We start from the raw sequence: 21,391 nt of genomic DNA on the forward strand, positions 1-21,391 counted from the left end.
GGTCTCGGATTTTGAAAAAAAAAAATTAAAAAAAAAAAAATGCGACTTACAGTCCAGTGCAACTTGTATATTTTTTCTCATTCATGATGCATTTTCTAACTGGTGCGACTTATACTTTGGTGCGACTTTTAGTCCAAAAAATACGGTACTATCATCAGAATTAGTAAAAGCTTTGTCTATTGCCCAACTCTTCGGAGGAGCTCAAAGGAAACCAAAAAAGGATTAAGACAAACAGTGTTAGCGTTAGTGTGAAGTGAAGTAGTCAGAGAAATGTAAGTTGTAAAAGAGGCGACCTACTCGAGGTATGGGTTTGGCAGTCAAGATGCCGAAGCATCTGGTGGTGTCCTCTGGCGGGTAAAGCTTCCTTCTGCGAAAATTCAGTTCATCAGGGAGAGGGGTGGTGAGGACCATCCCAATCACGTATAGATAGTAGGTCTGCTCCAGTGCAGCATAACTGTCCCGCAGACACTCTGGTATCTAGAGAGGACATAGTAGGGGCAAAAATAACATGCATGTAAACAACAAATTGGAATTACTCTGCATATACACTTGGCCACTGATGATCCAAGAGATAATTTCTGTCTCTCTGCCATTTTTTTAGATCATTTAAATACAAGGAATTGAGGAGAAGGCATTTATGAGCTTTACAATTCTCATCAGTCAGATGTAGTAAACCGTCACTTTCTAAATAGGGGTTTGATATTCATAACTAAAATGTAGTGAATAAAGTTGCTTTCGCCGTGTTCTCCTCACATGATCTTCTGCACTTTGCTAACATGATTGAAATGCTGGAATTTAGGTATAAAAACGCCTAGTCACACTGCTATATAACAAATGAATTGTGACATCTGCAATCTGTTATAAATGCACTCCTAGTTCTGCAAAAGTCATGCAGTGTAGACAGTGAGGGAAGCAGTTTGAGATGCTCAAATTCAGTGAAGTATTGATTATCTGCAGTATTAGGGTTAGGCAATATCACATATGAGTATATTTTATTTGTTTGTTTCTTTTCTTTTGTATATCACAGAGTAGAACACGTAGATGTCATATTCACCTGTTTCAGCCAAACAAAATGAAAAATATAACTCTGTTGTCACATCAGGAAATCAAAAATTAAATGACTTTACTACTGCTAGCCTACTATATTTCTTAAACCCTCTGAACCCCAAACCTGCCGACAGGTTTGAAAGGCATGTTGTCTTGGGAAAAAAATGTCTAAATAAGTTGCCAAATTTATCAGTACGAGTGACTAAAAACAGAAAGAATAATTTTTTTCTGTCAGTTCTTCTTCATCTGCAGCTGACTGCTTCTGTTTCTCCAACCCTGGACAAATCTTTGCTATCCTTTTCCTTCATTGTCAGACTTATATTAAAAATGACAGCTAATAAAAGTACTTATGATAGAATATGTGACAAAGGAGAGCTTTAATGAGCTTGCAAGCTAGCTTTGCTTTGGCTCCATCTACCTAACCAAAAGCTCGACATTAATTTACATTACAGTGTTTAATTTCAACTGTCATTTGACAGGCTCCGTCGCATTTGCTGTGGATCAACTAAATGCTTATACAGGGGGGTCCTCGACTTACATCGGAGTTCAGGTCCTACGGATCGATGTAAGTCAATTTTCGCCGTAAGTTGGAACTCCGGCGAAAATGTAAACAAAGCTGCTATGTGTGTTACAATATTGATCAGTCCTTCGGAAAAGTCATGAATACCAAAGACCTGCATGCATGTATGAGTCATTTAACAAGATAACAGTATATGTTACACAGTTTTTAAAACTTGAGCATTTCATTATATCTAATTTCACTTCCATGAAGATGGCTTTCCTTTTCTTCGAAGCACTGCCATCAGAAGTGTCAGACTTACACTTGGGAGCCATAATGTCGGGCAAAAAATTAGCAAATGTACCACAATCCAAGATGGCGTACAACCAGCGAATGTAAACAAAGCCGTCTTACAGCGCCACATGACGACATTTGTCCGTTCCACTCGCCGTGTGACGACCTATTCATCCGCTCCACTCTAACTAGTTCCACGTAACCAGTTCTGACGAAACGCCATACGTTATAAATTGAGGACCCGCCCGTAGCCAGTTCTAACATAACAACAAAACGCCATAGGTCGAAGACATCGTAAACCGAGGACCCCCTGTATCTTGTTACTACAAGTTTTGCTTTGAGTCCTCTATAAGCATCCTTGAGTGTCACTGAGCTCTTGTTTTAAGCATGACGTACGGCTTTAGGGTAGCACTGTCTCCTCTTGGTAGAGCCAGGCCGGCCTGGGACACTGGTTTCCTCCTCATCATGAAGGTCCAGCTCCTCCTCATATTTTACTGTCTCCTTCCCCACAGGCATCAGGTGATCATCCAGCTCACCTGGGAAGGAAGAAGCAAAAAAGAATAGAAAAAAAGAGAAAACAAGCTAAAATACATACAGGTATGAAATCCATAGCGACAGACAGTGTGTATTCATCATCAGGCATCTGAAAAACCTTAAGTCTTGTTTTACCTATTTTGTGGAGTTTCTCACAACATACTAGTGCAACTGCTTTCTCTGCCAATCTGCCACAGTTCATTATAGGACCCTGGAAAGACAGTGGCACGTCAAGAAAATGAATGCACCCCGACAATTTACAATATGGATCATTCTTAATAAATCCCAGGTAAAAGATTGGACAAAATGAACAACATAATGTATGGAGCACTAATTCAGGGTATAACCAGAAACCAAATTAGTAACATAACAGATGTTCTTCCATACCTTAACAGGAACTCGGAGAGGGGAGTTTATGGGTAAGTACAGTGTGGACTGGAAGCGTCCTTGCCCTGTCTCCACAGTTTTACATTTGGGTGCTAGGTGCGTGAATGGGTCACTAGGCAGCCGAGCACAATACCTGAATACCAGAGTTCAAAAATGTTTTGTAAAAGCAAAGTAATGTCAACATGAATTTTTGATCTATGCATTTTTTTTATTAACGGAGTATTCAAGACAGAAATCCAAGTACAAAAACCAGAAATCATATACCTGTTAATGTGTCCAATAGCTGTATTGATGGTGACCCGGGGACCACCGTCCTCAGATCGAAGAACATATGGTGGGAGTATGTTGTCATCGTCCAGCACCTGTTCCACTTCAAACTCCCTCACCTCTGCGGACTTCGAACACTTATTCCTTAAGATCTGCTCAAAAGAAAACAAGATCATCATCAGTACCTCACTCTTTTCCCCTATTTGGCTAGATCTCCTAGGTTTGACAGGACAAGCAATCCTAAGGCTGACTGTCCCAGTCCGGCCAGATAAGAGAAAAGGTCACCTTCTCGATTGCCTTGTAGGTAGTGAGATCTTCCTCAAAAGCTTTGGTCCTCTCAGTGTCAGCCAGCATGATATAGTTGGAGACAGGTGCTCTAGCTCTGCCTTTGGACTGGACGTAGGACCTGTACTCTGTGGGCAGGTCAAACCGGACCACCAGGTTACACTTTGGGATATCAACACCTTCCTCAACTATGCTGGTGGCAATCAGCAGGTTGGTTTCATGAGCCCGGAATTTGCGGAGAACCTGTTGGAGAAGGGATGTGGGTTGTGAGTCTTACTTTGATATGTAATAACAGATGTCGACTTTTATATTACGTCAAGAACGCCTTTCAAAAATCACCAACACAACAATAATTGACTAACTTGAGCTGGTTAAAAGATTCTGTTGCTTTTCATTCACACACCATTTAACATCGAGTGTTGACATTGTATAATAATGCCAGAATGACAATTCCACATGATCTCTATTTGTGTACCTCCTCTTGTTTCCGGAACTCCACCTCCATCTGCTTGTTTCGCAGCTGGTTTTTGCCAATGCTGTGACCAGTGATGAAGTTGCTGCTGATGTAAGCAAGCTCCGGGTCCTGCTTCCCTGCCTCTTTGATAAGACTGAGGAAGGAAGAGACAGCATGTGTCAATTATAAAACTCAGCAAGGACATTCTACTGTTTCTCTAAACTAATTATTCTTAAGACATGAAGTCATGTGACAAAGCAGGATGAGAGTAAAGAAAATTGTTGGCTTTTTTGGCATGATATTTTGACAATCACACATTTAATCCTCTTTGGAACAGTGTCAACAGATGGTGGTTTAACACAGTATCAATCACATGTTCAACAAAACTGCAATATTCTTCTGTGGCAAGAGTACACCCTCAGAAATAATTTTTAAATGTAAGGTTTTTGCGTAATTGTTTACCAGTGTCTGATGACTCCTATATGCAAATACAGCCACCCAATTCTCTCTGAACCTTTCGAACATGGATTTGTTAGTGTGCATAAGATCATTATCCTGTTGAAAGGTCCAATTCTGGTTCCAATTCAGCTTGCGATCACAAGGCCTCATTTTATCTTTACACACTCTTTGATCTGATTCTGCAAACTGCTCAGTACCTGAGGCAGTGAAGCAACCCTGAACCGTAACATTTCCACTGCCATGCTTTACAGTTGAAAATGCCTGCTCTCTGTCTATACACTAGTCAGTCACAACATAAATTGATTTGCATAATACCAAATATTATATGCTAAGAAAAACCCTAAATGTTAGGTCTATATCCTCTGCTCTCTAAAGGATAGAAGTACAACACATTTAAGTATGGATATCATTTTATCCTGTGGTCTGACTGAAGGCACTTCTATTTACACCTTTAAGGCAGATGATCTGTGATGATACACTGCCTGCACATATAAATACCTGTCATCACAGTCATCCCTCAGTTTGATAAGCTGCTCTTCACCTGACCCAGCTGCTCTTCATCTGACCCAGATGCGCAGTGGAGCAACCAAGTGTTGTACCATGTTTATTTTCTTCAGAGAACAGAAGTGATAGACATTGCATTTTGTTTCTTTGCAGTCAATTTACTCTGTAGAACACATATAGCATGTGTTCATATCCCACAGAGCAGCCACTGAAGTGGGGTCTAACCAGCAGCACTCTTGTGCATGGTCAATGGAAAAGTGACGTTAGCTGCAGCATAGATATCACTCACAGACACTCCTTTAAAAAGAGCCTATGATGTTGCCATGCCCCTGGTAGAATATGCCCTCACACTGTAAGGCAATAGGAGACCACTGCTGTTCTAAGCCATGGAGATGGCTTCCACAGTCCAGTGAAAAAGCCAATGTTTGGACGAAGATCGACGTCTGGCTGGATTAGCAAAACAGACAGACAACTGGTTACATGAACGCACAATTTTATGTTACAGGTGCATAGTGCATGCACAGGACACAATGACTGCAACCTCCTCTGCTCCTTTGATGCAAAAGTAGGGGGGAAGAACATCAAGAGCTCAAATGCCATTGAGCCATCGGTTGCAGGGATAACCTTACATACACTATATTGCCAAAAGTATTCGCTCACCCATCCAAATAATCAGAATCAGGTGTTCCAATCACTTCCATGGCCACAGGTGTATAAAATCCAGCACCCAGGCTGCAGACTGCTTTTACAAACATTTGTGAAATAATGGCTCGCTCTCAGGAGCTCAGTGAATTCCAGCATGGAACTGTGATAGGATGCCACCTGTGCAACAAATCCAGTCGTGACATTTCCTGGCTCCTAAATATTCCACAGTCAACTGTCAGCCGTATTATGAGAAAGTGGAAGTGTGTGGGAACGACAGCAACTCAGCCACCAAGTGGTAGGCCACGTAAACTGACGGAGTGGGATCAGTGGATGCTGAGGTGCATAGTGCCAAGAGGTGGCCAACTTTCTGCAGAGTCAATCGCTACAGACCTTCAAACTTCATGTGGCCTTCAGATTAGCTCAAGAACAGTGCTTCAGCAGAGAGCTTCATGGAATGGGTTTCCATGGCCCAGCAGCTGCATCCAAGCCATACATCACCAAGTGCAATGCAAAGCGTGGGATGCAGTGGTGTAAAGCAGCCACCACTGGACTCTACAGCAGTGGAGACACCTTCTCTGGAGTGACCAATCACGCTTCTCCATCTGGCAATCTGATGGACCAGTCTGGGTTTGGTGGTTGCCAGGAGAACCATACTTGTGGGACTGCATTGTGTAAAGTTTGGTGGAGGGGGGATTATGGTGTGGGCTTGTTTTTCAGGAGCTGGGCTTGGACCCTTAGTTCCAGTGAAAAGAACTCTGAATGCTTCAGCATACCAAGACATTTTGGACAATTCCATGCTCCCAACTTTGTGGGAACAGTTTGGAGCTGGTCCTTCCTCTTCCAACATGACTGTGCACCAGTGCACAAAGCAAGGTCCATAAAGACATGGATGACAGAGTCTGGTGTGGATGAACTTGACTGGCCTGCACAGAGTCCTGACCTCAACCCCATAGAACACCTTTGGGATGAATTAGAGCAGAGACTGAGAGCCAGGCCTTCTGGTCCAACATCAGTGTGTGACCTCACAAATGCGCTTCTGGAAGAATGGTCAAAAATTCCCATATACACACTCCTAAAACTTGTGGACAGCCTTCCCAGAAGAGTTGAAGCTGTTCTAGCTGCAAAAGGTGGACCAATGTCATATTGAACCCCATGGATTAGGAATGGGAGGTCACTTACGTTCATATGCGAGTCAAGGCAGGTGAGCGAATACTTTTGGCAATGTAGTGTAAATATGTTACATTCAGGCGCAATGCAACCTTAAAACCATCTGAGGAGAACTACGTACAGGAGGGATGCACAGACAAAGCATAAAGGTCGTCTACCCACTTTGCAAAGCTTAAAGAGAAAAGCAGAGCAGTCTTGTATACGAGACCTTTCATACCTGCATACTCAGTCATTTCAAATGGACAATCACAAAGACTCTTAAGCACGGGGATGCTAACACACATATTGTGAAAAAAAGAGAGCTACCCTAAATTGGAATAAAAAAATTAATCGTAACATAAACATGAAGCAAAGGTCATTGCCAGTCTAGACTCAAACAAATACAAATTCTATTATACAGATCTATTGTATTAGTATATGCTCAGATCATTAACAGAGAGAGAAATGTTAAGTTGTGAATTATGTTTATTTTTCTATAATTAGAATTGGTGAAAACTAAATTGCTGTGGAGTTAATATCTATATGTACTAGTAGTTCAAAATGTTCTCAATGTCCAACAATGCCATCTCTCTAAAATGGACTTAGGCTGCCTAAATCAATTCACAAGTTACTCTATGGAAATCTAGTCATCATTAAAAACTGTTTGACCTGAAGAAGCTCCTCCCATGTTGCATAAAAACCTTCACTGTTCTACACACGAGCACACACACCCAACAAACAACCTCTACACTGGCTATAATCACGCATAAGTACAAGTATTTAAAGCCAGACAGGTTCTCTGATCTTTTCAGCTGCTTTGTTTTGTCATAATTGTGGCAGCTTCTGCTGATAGATTTCTGTCTGACAGTGTGTATTCAGGGCACACACACTTTTGCTGCCATAACCAATTTATGCATCTAGCACCTTCTTTGTGTTCAACTTGTATTTAAAAAGTCGGAGTGGGAAAAATGTGTTTTACTGACTTCACTGTAATAGTGGCGTCTAGCTCTAGCAACAACCACATCTGACTACGTTTGCTCTTTGCCTCCAGCTGTTGCACAACAAATGCATCCTTTTCATCAAGATCATTTTGAAAACCATAGTCGATACTATTAGCAAAACAGCAGGATGAACAAGTTCATTTGTCTATTGGTGTAAAACTGCAGTGTAATGCTACATGTCCACATTTGTTGTTTTGCAAAATGTGACGCACTTATTCAGAGCAACATTTAATCAAACTGATATCTGGAAAATTTGGAGGCCATGTCACCATGAACTCTTTGTCATGTTCCACAACCTATTCCTGAACAATGTTTGTCATCTAGAAGGGAATATTATCCTGCTGAAAGAGGCAACTGTCATTAGGAGATACTGTTAAGATGAAGTGGTTTATGTGGTCTGAAGCAATGTTTAGGTAGGTGCTTTGTGTCTAAGTAAAATCCACATAAATGTCAAAACCAAAGGATTCTCATCAGATCATTGCCTGGAGCAGCATGCTGCCACCACCAGCTTGCCTCCTTCTGACAGTGCATCCTGTCCTGCTGTGAGCTTCCTAAGGTAAAGAGCACACACATGCGCACACATTCACATGATGGAAAAGGCAACTTGATTTCCATTGGCCATTGGTCCACGTCTGACACTCACATTGTGCACTGTGGGTGCTCTTGGCAGTGGACATTGGCAAGCATGAACTTCCTGAGCAGCTACACAAACCCAGACACAGCAAGCTGTGATGCACTGTGTGTTCTGAGACCTCTCTGTCACAGCCAGCATCAAAGTGTTCAGCAGTAACCTTTCTGTGGGCTAGGACCACATGGGCCAGCCTTTACTTCCCATATGCATTGATGAGCTTTGGCCAGCTATGATCCTGTCATTGGTTCACCAGTTGTCCATCCTTGGATCACTTTGGTAGACACTAACTATTGCATAGCAGGAGCATCCCACAACACTTCCTGATTTGGATCTCTACCATGTAGCTGTCACAATTTGGTCCTTGTCAAAGTCACTCAGATTCTTTTTTTGCTTTCAACACATTACCTACACTAACTGTTTATTTGCTTCCAAACATATCCCACACCTTGGCTGACTGAAGACATTTCTGTTGAATGATTCTTTCTTTCCCTGTCAGTTGTTTAACTGTCATGGGTGATCTCAGTATGTTCATTGGTAAACTCCTTTTGGAAAGCAAAGGCCTTTACCTTGTATGCCTCTCATGCGGGTTAAATTTGTTTAATCTCTTTGCTAATATGTAGTTGTAGCACTTTCACACCAACAGATTCTAATGAAATTTTGGAAAGTATGTTCAAGCCTTAATGGAGGTTCTAATCATTGTCACCCAATTCGCAAAATTTTATAAACATACTTGGTCTTTATATGCAACTGATCAGCTTTTGTTAATATTTATTTAAATGATAAATATGACTACAAAATGTCCACTAAGCATGTCATTTATTTGAATATATCACTTTTAACTGGCACTGCTTCAGAAAGGAATGTTGGCATTATCAACTATCTATATGCTAAATATTCTGCAAGTACAGTACTTAGCTTCACAGAGACACCAAGGACAAAAAACAAGAACCAGTGACTGCACACTAAGATCAGAAACGATCATCTATGAAAATAGAGCAAAAAGAAAAACTGAATTTCTGCTAGTATACATAACTTTGTCTGATATACATAAACAAGATAAACAGCAATGAAGATGACAAATCCTTACCGATTCAGGACAACAGCTGTATAACGCCTCTCCACAAAGATGATCCCACACAGGATGTTGGTGAATGGTGAGGGAAAGTTGGCTTCTGGCCTCTCTTTAGCCTCCACCTCCTCATCCTCATCTTCATCCTCTGAGTCACTCCAGGACACATAGTTGTCTTGGTTGCGATTGTTGTACCACTCCACACTCTCAAACTGTTGCCGCTCAAATGGCTTGTATTCGTGCAGGATCTCGAGTAGCCGGAGGACCTTTGGTGTGACAAACTTGAGGTCCAGGGAAGCAGGGGAGAAGTGCTCCTCGCAGAGGGCATGCACTTTGCGCAGGATGGTGTCTGTGAAGAGCAGGAACTTGCGGTTGAGCTCCTCCGGTTCGTGTTTAATGTACTTCTGAAGCTCACGCACCATGATGCCTGCTGCCTTATCTGCACACCAAGGCCCCAGCACTTGTAGCACAGCCCGGCAGTCACTCAGGACCTGGGGACAAAAACAGTAAGCAACAAACTCAAAGATTGCATTTTCCTACAGGTGTGCTTGCTTTTTTTAATAGCAGTACTAACCTTTCTTCAAACTCTTAACTTGCATTGTGAAAAAGAGGAAACCAGGTCTAAATTTTTCTCCTAGGCTCTAGTTACTGCCTGACAAACAATCCCTGCTCTAGGGGCAAAAGTGTACAGTAGACCAGGGACAATCGCTATTACTAACCAGCGAAACAAGGCTTGAGCCTACTAAAACATCTCTAGTGTTCACTCACAAGTGACTCCTTCCATATTGCACAAAGTACTCTGTTCCACTGTTACTATGTAAATATTGATTATGGAATATTTTAATATTTGTCAACTGCTGAACGTTATTTCACATTAAAGTAGAACAATATTGTAGAAACAAGGACCTGGTAATCTTTGTTTCCACCTCTGAATATGTACTTCTCAAAATCCTGTTAAGACTTCAGTCGCAAAATAGCAAATGAATGTGATCACTGTGTTTCCGACTATCTCATCATGCTGTTTTGTTTCAACTAAAGTCTGTTGACTCCTATTTTTAGTCGAATTTATCTAATATTCATAGTTGTTTAGGTACAGTGGAAAGGCAAAAAAGTAAGCGCAAAAGTGGGCTTCAGTTCTTGGTATTGTATGCTCCAGAAAGGTTTAGTCTGAATTTCAGAGATTGGTCGGAAACTTGGCATTACGAAAGTTATTTTTGGAACCCCATTGTTCAGATGGTGTGTAATAAGAACTACCCCAAGAAAGAGGATTAAAATTAGGACTGCATAGTACACATACATAATTCCATATTTAAATAATGAATAAAATACAGAAGAAAAAAAATACACTGAATCCTTAACCTGCTTTGAGATGAATGTGGGATCACGATCCTCTCTGGCAGCAGGTATGTTACAGTCATTCAGGAAGTGGAGAGCGTCATCCAGCTCTGCCTGCAAACAGGAGGAAAGCCCACTCTTATCCACGTAGGGGCCACAGTCCAGCACCACTTCTCTGGGCTGAGAGGCATATCTGTGATATAACATATTTCATAGGTGTAAGGTATGACTCATGATTATGATAATCAATTTTCCTTTCAGGTGATGTTGCAAACTTCTTTGTTCTTCTTGGTTTAAATGAGCTGTGATCTGTGGAACTGATTGTTACTATGTTTACTTATAACTAGCTCAACGTTGCACACATTCAGCCTCAGGTATAATTAATTACCCAAGTTATTAATGATAAACTGTAAAATTTTTAACTTGTACAATTGTATTTCTAATTTGTAAAACTTTTACTACCTGTCCAGGACGACAAGGTCAGTGGCCGTCTCAGCATTGCTCTTCAGGATTCTCTCTAGATTCTGGATCTTCTGCTCCAGTTCCGATGGGTCGCACTTTCCATTCAGAATGGAAGCTGTGAGACCCAGGACACGAGGACTGCATGAACACTCCTCAAATAGCTGCACATCGAGATAACAGTCAGGTCATTCACAATTATGTTGCATGAGGGTTTGCAAGTCTTGCCAAAAGAAAAACTACTTTTTGTTGAGATCACATCCTCACCTTCATAATCTCACAGTAGGGGTGGTCTGTGATGGCCAGGTGACAATCATCAAACACTACCAAGTTAATTTTAGACAACGGTAAAATTTTATTCATCAGAACATGAAGGAATATGTGGCAAGTCATGACCAGCACCTGTATGAGAAAAAAATGAGAAAGACAGCAGAAAAGATAATATTATTGACCATGAACACAGTAAGATGATGACACTGTTAAAGAAGCTGCAAGCAACAAGGTAGGGATCGACCAATATGGGTTTTTAGAGCCGATGTCAATATCAAATATTGGTCAGAATGCCAATAAATGATATCTGGAGCCGATAAACAATAGAAGTTACTTGTTAACAGCACGTATAGTCAGGTCCATAAGACGAACAAAGTCAAGGACAAAGACAATTGAAACATGGCCTGAGGCAGTTCTCTCAGCAGCAGAACTGTTTTGCACAGACGTTTGGGAAAGTATTTGAACATCACAACCTCCAGGAATTTACCGACACTGTACTTTCCTATATCAAAAACTGTTGAAAATGTTGCTGTCATTCAAATAGATCTGGGATTTTCCCCAACCAGAAACCCTGTATGACCAGTGAGGTCCAGACTCTCCTCAAAGGCCGCAACACCGCCTTCAGGCCAGGGGGTTGGGGCCCTTTACAGTGCAGCCAAGTCCAACCTGAAGAGAGGCATCAGGGATGTCAAAAAGGCCTACAAGAGGAGAATTGAGGACCATGTTACTGTGAAGGATTCAAGGAAGATGCGGTACAGAATTCAGCACATCACAAATGACAAAGGCAGCAGCCACGTGGCTGTTGATGCCATCGCCTCGCTGGCAGAGGAACTAAACCATTTCTTTGCTTGTTTTGAGGCTGAGAGGCCCTTAACAATCACACCTCACTCACCAGCCTCCAGCACTGACACACTGATGTGTCAGGAACATGAAGTGAGATGTGTGTTAAGGACAGTAAACCCTATAATAGCTGCCTGCCTGATCAGAGTACATGCAAAAGTACTCAAGGCCTGTGCTGATCAGCTGACTGGGGTCTTGACAAAAATATTCAATCTCTCTCTGGCACATGCCACCATCCCGTTCTGCCTCAAACAATCCACCATCATCCCTGTCCCAAAAAAGACAGCCATAGATGGTCTAAATGATTACAAGCCAGTTGCAGTTATGCCTCTGATCATGAAGTGTTTTGAGAAACTGGTCTCACAGCACATCAGGACCAGTCTACCCCCCACCTTTGACTCACATCAGTTTGTCTACAGGGCAAACTGATTCACTGAAGATGCTATCACCACAGCTCTTTACACCTACACCGCGCTGAGCCACCTGGAACACCAGGGAAGCTATGTAAGGATGCTATTCACAGACTTCAGCTCCGCCTTCAATGTAATCATCTCAGACATTATAGTTAAGAAACTTTCTAACCAAGGCCTCTCCATCCGCAGCTGGATTAGGAACTTTGTGACGGACCGCCCACAATCTGTCAGACTCTGCCCCACCTCTCCCCCACGCTCACGGTCAACACTGGGTCTCCACAAGGCGGTGTACTGAGTCCTCTGTTGTACTTGCTGTACACACAACTGCACTCTGACCCATCTCTCGAACTCCATTATAAATTTCGCCAACGGCACCACCGTTGTCGGGCTCATCTCAGGAGGAGATGAGTCTGCTCATGGAGATGAGGTCAAGAGGCTGTCAGCGTGGTAGGAAGGAAGGGCGGTGGAGACCCGGTCCCGCTCTAGATCAGTGGGGATTGAGTGGAAAGGGTCCACTCGTTCAGACTTCTGGGCGTGCACATCAATGACGACCTGTCCACGTCTGGCAACGCCACAGCAGTGGTGAAGAAGGCCCAGCAGTGACTCCACTTCCTGAGAGTGCTCAGGAAAAAGAACCTCGAGGAGAGGCTGTTGGTGGCCTTCTACCGAGCTACTGTGCTGAGCACTCTGGCATACTGCATCTCAGCATGGTATGGTGGATGCTCTGCAGCAGACAGGAGAGCTCTGCAGAGGGTGATCAACACAGCTCAAAATATCAAAGGCTGTCCTCCGCCCTGCCTAGAGGACACTGATAGCTTTCGGTATCACAGCAGAGCTAGTCACACCATTAAGAACTCATCCCACCCAGGACATCACATTTGACCTGTTGCCCTCTGGCACAGCTAACCTCCTAGGAACAGCCGTAGCCTCGCACTGTCAGCAGAATAACTTCCAGCTGCACCACTTATTAACTAAAAGTAACTTATTGGGGTCTTTCTGTAACATCAGAAATGCTTGTGGAAGACTGCAGTGTTTATTACACCTTCAGCAGTAGCTGGCACCTCATCTTCCAGACACAACTCTATCAATTCACCAGAGCGTCTACGATGTCTGCAGTTGCACTCCACTGCGCACTCTCTCACTTTAGCTGTGTACACAATATGATTAGCTGTTACTCATGACAGTGAGTGCATTTTGCAAGGCATTCCTGAGATATCACATTCACAAGAATGGGGCATACGCACATAAGGATGGACAACCTGAAAACATAATACCTCTGGGCACAGCTGTTGCTGGTACAAAGACATAATAAAAATAGCATCTGTATTAAAGAACAAATTAAGCCTATTTGTTAACCAAGAAAAACTTTTAAGACAGTTACAGTGTTGTAGTAAGTAAATTAGTGTGAAACCAGCTTCAACTTAATAGAACATAGAAAATAAAATAGTAAAAAATAGTATAGTAAGCACACCTGATTCTCTATTATCTCTTGACTCCAGTGTTGGTCAGTCCACGCTAAGGTCTTCTCCAAATCTGTGTACTCTCCCACCTGGAGGTCAGAGTGAGTCCTAACTGCAGCTGCTTGCTGAACTACAGACGATGCTAAGCAGCACAAACCAGAGATACAGTTAAACACTTTCTTAAAATTCAGTTATTTCATACACAACATACTCCAGACAATGCCTTAAATTAAAAAGTTGATTTAAGGATGAACAAGGCCAATTTCCCAGTTTCTTTGACACAAAGATTACAAACTGAAGCAAATAGAAACTTCTGTGGCGTCAAAAACAATAGCAGTCGTGGTGTATTGCATGTACCTGTGTTTACCAGGAAAACAGTCCTCTTTGCATTTTCTTGGTAACATCCACGGATTTGGTGGGAGAGCTCTTTCGTTAGAAGTACTGCAATAAAGGTCTTCCCTGAGCCAGTATTCAAGCAGACGATAGTATTGTGTTCAAGAGCTGCTTCAAGAAGTTCTACCTGTGAAGAAAGTTTCAGTTTTACAGAAAATAACACCAGCGAAAAACTCAGGTGAAAATCATCTCTTAATTTAACACAGACACACACAAACACACAGATCTATGTGGGTAATAGGATTCTTGCCTGATATTTCCTAGGTGTATAGATGTTATCATGGATAGCCTCCTGCTGCCATGGCAAACCAAAGAAAGGCCCCATGGGTGAAGTGGCAGGGGTGACAAGCTGTAGGCCTGCCATGCTTCAAAGAGGTCAAGTTGAGGGGGCTGCGCTCCTCCAGTCGTCCACTTTATCTCATTTCATCCTCCTCTTCTTTTCAGAAGTTCACTGGCAGGGGAGATAAGATTTTTTCGTTAATACACTACAGATGACGCACTAACACAATCAGCAGCAAGAGGTAACAGCACAGCCACACACAAACATTTGTAGCACATCCACCACTGTGCAAACATTTTTTGGCACAGACAACAAAATTATAACAACACCTATGGCAATGATGGGCATCAGTCTTTTGAAGCTACTTTTTCAACTAGATTTTTTTTGTGTGTGTGATTTATTTTGAAAATGAACAGTTTGTTTAGAGCTTAACATTAGCTTGTGAGCATTTATAGAAAAGCTTGTTAAGAATGTTAACAGCTTGCTTGGAGCTTGTTTTAGGAAATATACTTACAGGTAACAACTTAGACTTTCTGGATAAGCAGGGAACATTCAATCTGGGCTTCATGATAAAATATATCTTAATCAACTGACGCTTCCCCACATTTATGAAGAAACAGACCTGAGAAACAAAAAAATAAAGGACATTGTAGTCATTGTGTATTTCTAGACACAGGACAGATACAACAGTTACAAATAAATCTGACTCTACATCAGTAGGGTCATTCAATATAAGTATACAATGAAAAACATTCAACTTGGCTTGGCTGCTACAGAGACTGCCTCTGTTATCCATGGATTGATTATTATACTGTTATAAAGTCTTACTTCTAACCAAACAGCATATGGCAGGAACCTTGACTGGATCCTTAGACTGCAAAATTAAAAAAAACAGAGCGCAAAATAAGAATGGTAAGGTACAACCAGGTGCCAGATGCTGATGGACCTGCACACCAGACCAGGACAAACGATCTATCGCTGGACTAGTACAAGCTTCTTTTGGGTATATCCTAAATTAATCATCACCAGATCACCGGACTCATATGAATCGCCACCCATGGGTTGCCAGAGGAGCAGTTTTAAAGCTCAGAGTGGTGGCTGTGGTTATCATCATCATCAAAAACTTTAGCAAAAACATTTTGCTCTAGTTTTTGTCACAGGCAAAACTAGAGCAAAATATTTGTGGTTTATGTTGACTAAAACTAAACCAAATAACTAAAACCAAAACACATTTATATCAGTACATTAAATGTAAATTAACATCAGGTGCCAAAATTACCAAGGATTCTGTCCCACTGAAACTTCTCACAAGGGAATAACAACGATTCTGGAAAGGCCTCTAGATTTCACATACGTCTGTTCAAGTTACTTCGAAGAAGACAGATGAGTGTTGGAATTAACCATGCACATTTTACAAACACTAGCTTTCTCCTCAGACAATGTAAGAAGGATGATAGCGAAACATGCCTATCTGTCTGGATCAGTCCTGCTCCCATATGGTCTATGAACGTGTTTGTTTGCATGCCAAGTTGAGAAGTTGTGTCCTGCCAAGTCAAGTGCAAAATAATAATACAAAACATTACAAATTTCATTAATGCAGAGACTTCAGAAAACATTGGAGGTAGCAACTTCACAACTGCACAGTAAGAACGAGAGCTGCACGAGTGATTGAATATTAATCGCGACCACAATTTTGGCTTCCCACAATTTAACACACATGACTGACCGTAATACTGACATTTAAAATGTTTCCCAAGCAGAAAACACAGCAAATTGACAACAGCCAATGTAGATAAAGTCACTTAGTTTATGTTATTCTTTCCAAGCTCATTTTTTGTTACACACGTATCTTAGCTGCCGCTTTTCAGCAACTGATCGCTCAGAGTAGAGGTGTCTCTGTGCACAGCTGCCTACCTAGCATCTACAGTTGCCTGTAAGTGAGGCATTGAAAGGACATCACTAAAGTGTAGTGTGTATCAATGAGCAAACATTTAGCATATGAAGCCTTCTGGGTGCTATTAAATATATATTCCTTCTAGAGGATGCACTGGGTGAAAAACTTTTTTTTTTTTTTTTTAAAGTATTACACATTAGCAGGAATATACCATGACATGGATGTGAAAGCAGTTTTCTATAAAAAGTTCTCCATATATGCCACACAGACATTTATTGGCTTAATGAATGAACAAATGATTTCATTTATTCTAGCTCATCAATCTGATTCATTGATGCTGCTGTATAACACTTTAAAATGCAATATGACTTAATTCATTTACTTTTGCAGTCTTTACTTTTCTGAGTAACATATTGATAGAGAAACTGACTTACTCCACACGAGTCCCGAGAGCTGGAATCTAATACCAACTGCACCTAAGATGCACTAAAATGTGTTTTACATAAAGAAACACATTATCCATTTTTGTTATTAGTTGTGTAGAAACAGTGTTTACATAATTTAGTACAAAATACTTATAAATCAAATATATTATGACTGTAGTACGTCAAAAATATGCAATCCCCTGACTCCAGCTCTCATGGCTCTAATACAGCTATTATCCAAAAACAAAACAGGAAACTGGTGTCTAGGGAAACTTCTTTTCATCTAAAGATTTTACAAGAAAGGGAGGTAGAGATGATAAAACCCTATGGGTCAAGACTGAATGATCCAGACAAAAGGGACAGTACTGGGCTGTAAGGGACATTATAACAGTTCCACTTCTAAGGAAGTGCCAGTGGGCTACACATGGCAACTCATTGTTCAACCCTCTGGCCACCGCATTTCTAAAAGATCCTGTTCTAGGTTCTGCTCTCAGTTGCACATACAGGCAAAAAAAAATGTAATCTGACGACTCAGCTCAGAGTTTAGCTCTTGCTAACCATTAACTAACCTTGGTATGCCTGTGAAGCTGTGTCCACAATGCCATTACCACAACTTTACTATCAAGATTTGTTCTACAAGGAAGAAAAAAAATGTATGCTTATGTCAGGGCCCCCACCCTGGTCCCTGCATCAGCCCCCACCTGCCCTCCCTCTTTCTCCCTCTCTCATCCTTTCTGTTCATTCCCTCTGTTTTCCTTGTTTGGGTTCTCTCTCTCTTCCCCTCTTTCTGTCCCCTCATCCAAGTCTTTCTGCACTGCTGTCCACAGCAGCTACACATCTCCAATCAGCCATCTGCAGCACAGCACACCTGTCATTCATCTACTGCCATAAAAGCCGGTCTCACACTTCACACCCTGCCAGACAGTAAACTTCTGCTATTGCAGTCAGTTGTCAGGCTCTTTCTGCACATTTCTGCTGTGTGTTTCGAATAGACCTTGCTAATCCTGTTTTATTGTTTTCAGTCTCGCTGGACTTGCTGCCCGGTTCTGACTCCCTGACCACCCGGTCCAACCCCTGGATTCCCAGTCAGCCTCTGGATTCCCTGCTGTGCTTCCCTCGCCTCAGAAACTCCTGCCTGCCTCTGGAGCAAGACGCCCCGGTCCTCATTGCCACTCTCCACCGCCATCCCATGCTACGGGGAGCGCCTCCCGGACCGCCGGTCCCCGGAACCGACACCCCTCTGCCCACACTGTAAATGAGTTTTAGTTTAGTTAATTCCCCGTCTGTTATTATTTTAGTTAGTGTCATTAGTTACCGGCCTTCCTCCTTAGTTCTCCTAGTAGTCTTGTCCAATAAATCTGCTCTTTTCGTTATTCCAACCACTCGTGTCCATGTGCTCTCTGCTCAGATTCACCCCTCGTCATAACAGCTTAAATAGATTTATGGATGTTTATGTAGAAATACTACAGTCTAACTCAGCCAGTGAGATGATTTTGAAAGATTGCAGTCATACTACTGTACAAAAACGTCTTCCTGTTGGCTGTCTAGGAGTGTTTCAAAATGATTGCAGAATCGATCTGCAGGGGAAAGCTACAAATAAAAATCTAAGTAACTGGAAACCATACAAGTTAGGGACTGAAATTGTGACAACAAAGAGCTGAGGCACTGTGCTTACATTTGTCATTTTTTGCTACAAGAAGAAAACAAGCTTTTAACTATCACAGCAATAACACACACTAAGACAAGGCAATAGCACAAAACAAGAAAAGCACTGAGAGAGGGCAGTACTCCGCCAAGGCTGTTCATTCCCCCATATGGCACTGTCAGAAATGCAGCATTTTTTTTGTAGAAATGCAGCATTTGTTTATTAGTAATTTATCAGAAATCATGGCAACATAGAGTGTAGCCATTTAATATATTTGTACCCACAAACAAAATGACCTTGCGCTGAGCACAGGCGTGTGTTATGCGTGTGTTATGCATGTGTACGTTATGTATGAATACCGAATCACATGACCTGAATATGTAGTCAATTATATTTTTGAAGCACATTTAAAAGAACCTGGAGTTGAACCAAAGTTTGGTACAGAGGAGTAAACACACCCACACTGATGACTTCACTGAACAGCACACTATCTGGCATTTTATTAGTTGGGAAAATTTAACAGGTGGCGACACAAAAATCTGAGTATGAGAGTAGAAATTTCACAAACACAAAATCAGTTTAAATGCAAAGAGGTGGAAGCACAGGAAATCTGTATAAGCAGCAGTGCAAGCAGTGTAAGCACCAGTAAGACTTGGATCTGCTGAGTGCTGAACCCCAGGCCACTCCTGAGCAGTTTTTGTGGTGTGTTGGGGTACATTGTCCTGCTAAGGGTGGCAACTGGCATCAGGGACTGCTGTTGCCATGGGGGGTGGGGTTTTGGGGGGTTACTTGACCTGCAATGTTTAGATGGGTGGTACATGTCAATCATCCACCTGATTGTCAAGACTCAAGGTTTCCCAGCAGAACATTGCATTAAAACAAGATGATCGATGTTATTCACTTCACCGGTCAGTGGTCATAATGTTGTAGCTGATCCGTGTATAAAAGCACTGCTTTCTGATCAATGACTTCTCTTGGAAAATGGCATCACTGTTCCTTGAAGATGTCAGAGAGCTCAGTGTACAAACAGTGAAAGAGAAAGACGAAAGTTTTTAGGGCTACAAGTGATTTTAAAGCAGTTTCTTGTTTAAGTGCCTTCGTAGAGTGAAATAATCCTAAAACAGAAACTGACTAAACCACTTAAACCTCGTGCTTGACCGCATACAATTTCCAATAAGCTGACTTACGAATTGTAATTATGTTTTTATTTGTTTTTTACTTGTTCCCAAAACTGTTTTAACACAGTCAGGGTTGCAGCTGAAAGAATAAAGCAAAAACTGTATTACACATCACAAGCATGTGACAGAATGTGAAATTACTGAATTCCATTTTCCATTTATTTTGAACATAAAATGTTTTACTCTAGAAATTTCAAATGAAAAATTCTGGTGGATGATAATTTTCTAATGTTCCAAAGTTATTACAAACGTTCAATGTGTGTGCTGCTTGTGAAGCGCCACACATCAAGTTGGTAGTGGAGTTTCTGCCACACTCGCTGCAGCATGTCATGTGTAACATTCTCCAGAGTCTCAGTGATTCTGTTCTTGAGCTCCTCTGCACATGTGGGAAGTGGTGGGATATAGACCAGTCCTTTCACGTAACCCCACAGAAAGAAATCGCATGGTGTTAGGTCAGGTGAGAATGGAGGCCATTTCAATAGCACATCCAATCCATCTTCCTTCTTGTTAAGATAAGCTCTATTATTAGGTGATGAAACGATGTCAATTTGTTTGGGACACCCTGTATTATGGTTTGCTGGAAAATATGCCACTCCTGTCCCCACACATGTCCATGTTTTTGATTGGTCATGTACTGCCAACTCTGTCGCCTTCCTGTGAAGGCATTGAAAGCCAGGTTAAGAAAACCTAGGTTGACTTACTGCACCGGAAACCAGCTTTGTGAGACTGCTTAATCCACCTGTGGTTGTTAGGTTTTCTGGGCCAGATAACAAAAATATACACTGGGTATGCTGAACTTGCTTCGTAGATCAGGCCCCTGGATTTTCTATTGTTTCTATCTTTCTCGTCTGAGTGATCATTTTACATGTGAATACAGCCAAATTCTCAGCACATCTGTTGTGTTTGATTCAGTTAATTGTTGATGAGTATCATTAATCTATTGGTTAGGTTTATTTTTATGGACATAACTGAATAGATCTGAACTGTCTTAAGCGCTCTCTGTTATGTTTTTGGACAAATATTGGTTATGAAATGTGGAAAAATCTCCCTAAATCACTGCTGTATGTGTCTATCCATTTACGTGACTGGATGCAGATCAGACTTTAGCCATGTAGAAAGGTATACAAATGTGTCACTAGATCCAATCTAGTAATATTGTCTGCACAATTTTCCTAAGAAAAGTGACCAAGGTGCAGTTTCAGAAATGAAGCCAAGATGTTCAGTTGCCGCCAGGTTAACGGTATCGAGTCATGACAGAAAAGGGCTTTGGGGTTCAGAGCAATTATTTAAAACTTTTAAGTTTATAAAAACAGACACAACACAACAAAAAAAAAAAATCACTTTCACCATATCGGCCCTTCAAGTCTGGACAAAGGTCTGAAACTGATATTAAAAAGACACAAACACAATTTTTACTGACTTAATGTGGATGCACTCTCAAAAGCCCTTTTTAGACACAGTATATGGAACATTTCTGGCTGCATCAATTCATTAAAGTGACAGTATCCTGCCATTTAGATGTATGTGACTTTCCAGTTAATGTTCTTCATGCTTCATTCAGATATTCTCCCCACAGT

General features: G+C 41.6%; 1 protein-coding gene across 2 annotated transcripts in view; it reads right to left on the reverse strand.

Annotated features, from left to right (window-relative positions):
- dicer1 (dicer 1, ribonuclease type III) overlaps positions 1 to 21,391 on the reverse strand; it is a 47,678-nt gene that overhangs the window by 24,038 nt on the left and 2,249 nt on the right. Inside the window, exons 2-16 of one of the 2 annotated variants that reach the window (XM_023289732.3) lie at positions 15,187 to 15,294; positions 14,643 to 14,843; positions 14,357 to 14,519; positions 14,011 to 14,141; positions 11,284 to 11,418; positions 11,020 to 11,180; positions 10,582 to 10,750; positions 9,241 to 9,713; positions 3,789 to 3,921; positions 3,314 to 3,556; positions 3,026 to 3,180; positions 2,762 to 2,894; positions 2,510 to 2,585; positions 2,237 to 2,376; positions 298 to 477 (exon numbers count right to left, since the gene is read on the reverse strand). In XM_023289732.3, coding sequence (XP_023145500.1) covers positions 298 to 477; positions 2,237 to 2,376; positions 2,510 to 2,585; positions 2,762 to 2,894; positions 3,026 to 3,180; positions 3,314 to 3,556; positions 3,789 to 3,921; positions 9,241 to 9,713; positions 10,582 to 10,750; positions 11,020 to 11,180; positions 11,284 to 11,418; positions 14,011 to 14,141; positions 14,357 to 14,519; positions 14,643 to 14,756 — 2,406 coding nt within the window. In that variant the 5' untranslated portion in view covers positions 14,757 to 14,843; positions 15,187 to 15,294. The remainder of the gene's footprint in view (positions 1 to 297; positions 478 to 2,236; positions 2,377 to 2,509; positions 2,586 to 2,761; positions 2,895 to 3,025; positions 3,181 to 3,313; positions 3,557 to 3,788; positions 3,922 to 9,240; positions 9,714 to 10,581; positions 10,751 to 11,019; positions 11,181 to 11,283; positions 11,419 to 14,010; positions 14,142 to 14,356; positions 14,520 to 14,642; positions 14,844 to 15,186; positions 15,295 to 21,391) is intronic. The other variant, XM_023289733.3, reaches the window with a different exon arrangement.

This window comes from Amphiprion ocellaris, chromosome 20 (genome assembly GCF_022539595.1).
Source record: "Amphiprion ocellaris isolate individual 3 ecotype Okinawa chromosome 20, ASM2253959v1, whole genome shotgun sequence".
NCBI lineage: Eukaryota > Metazoa > Chordata > Actinopteri > Pomacentridae > Amphiprion > Amphiprion ocellaris.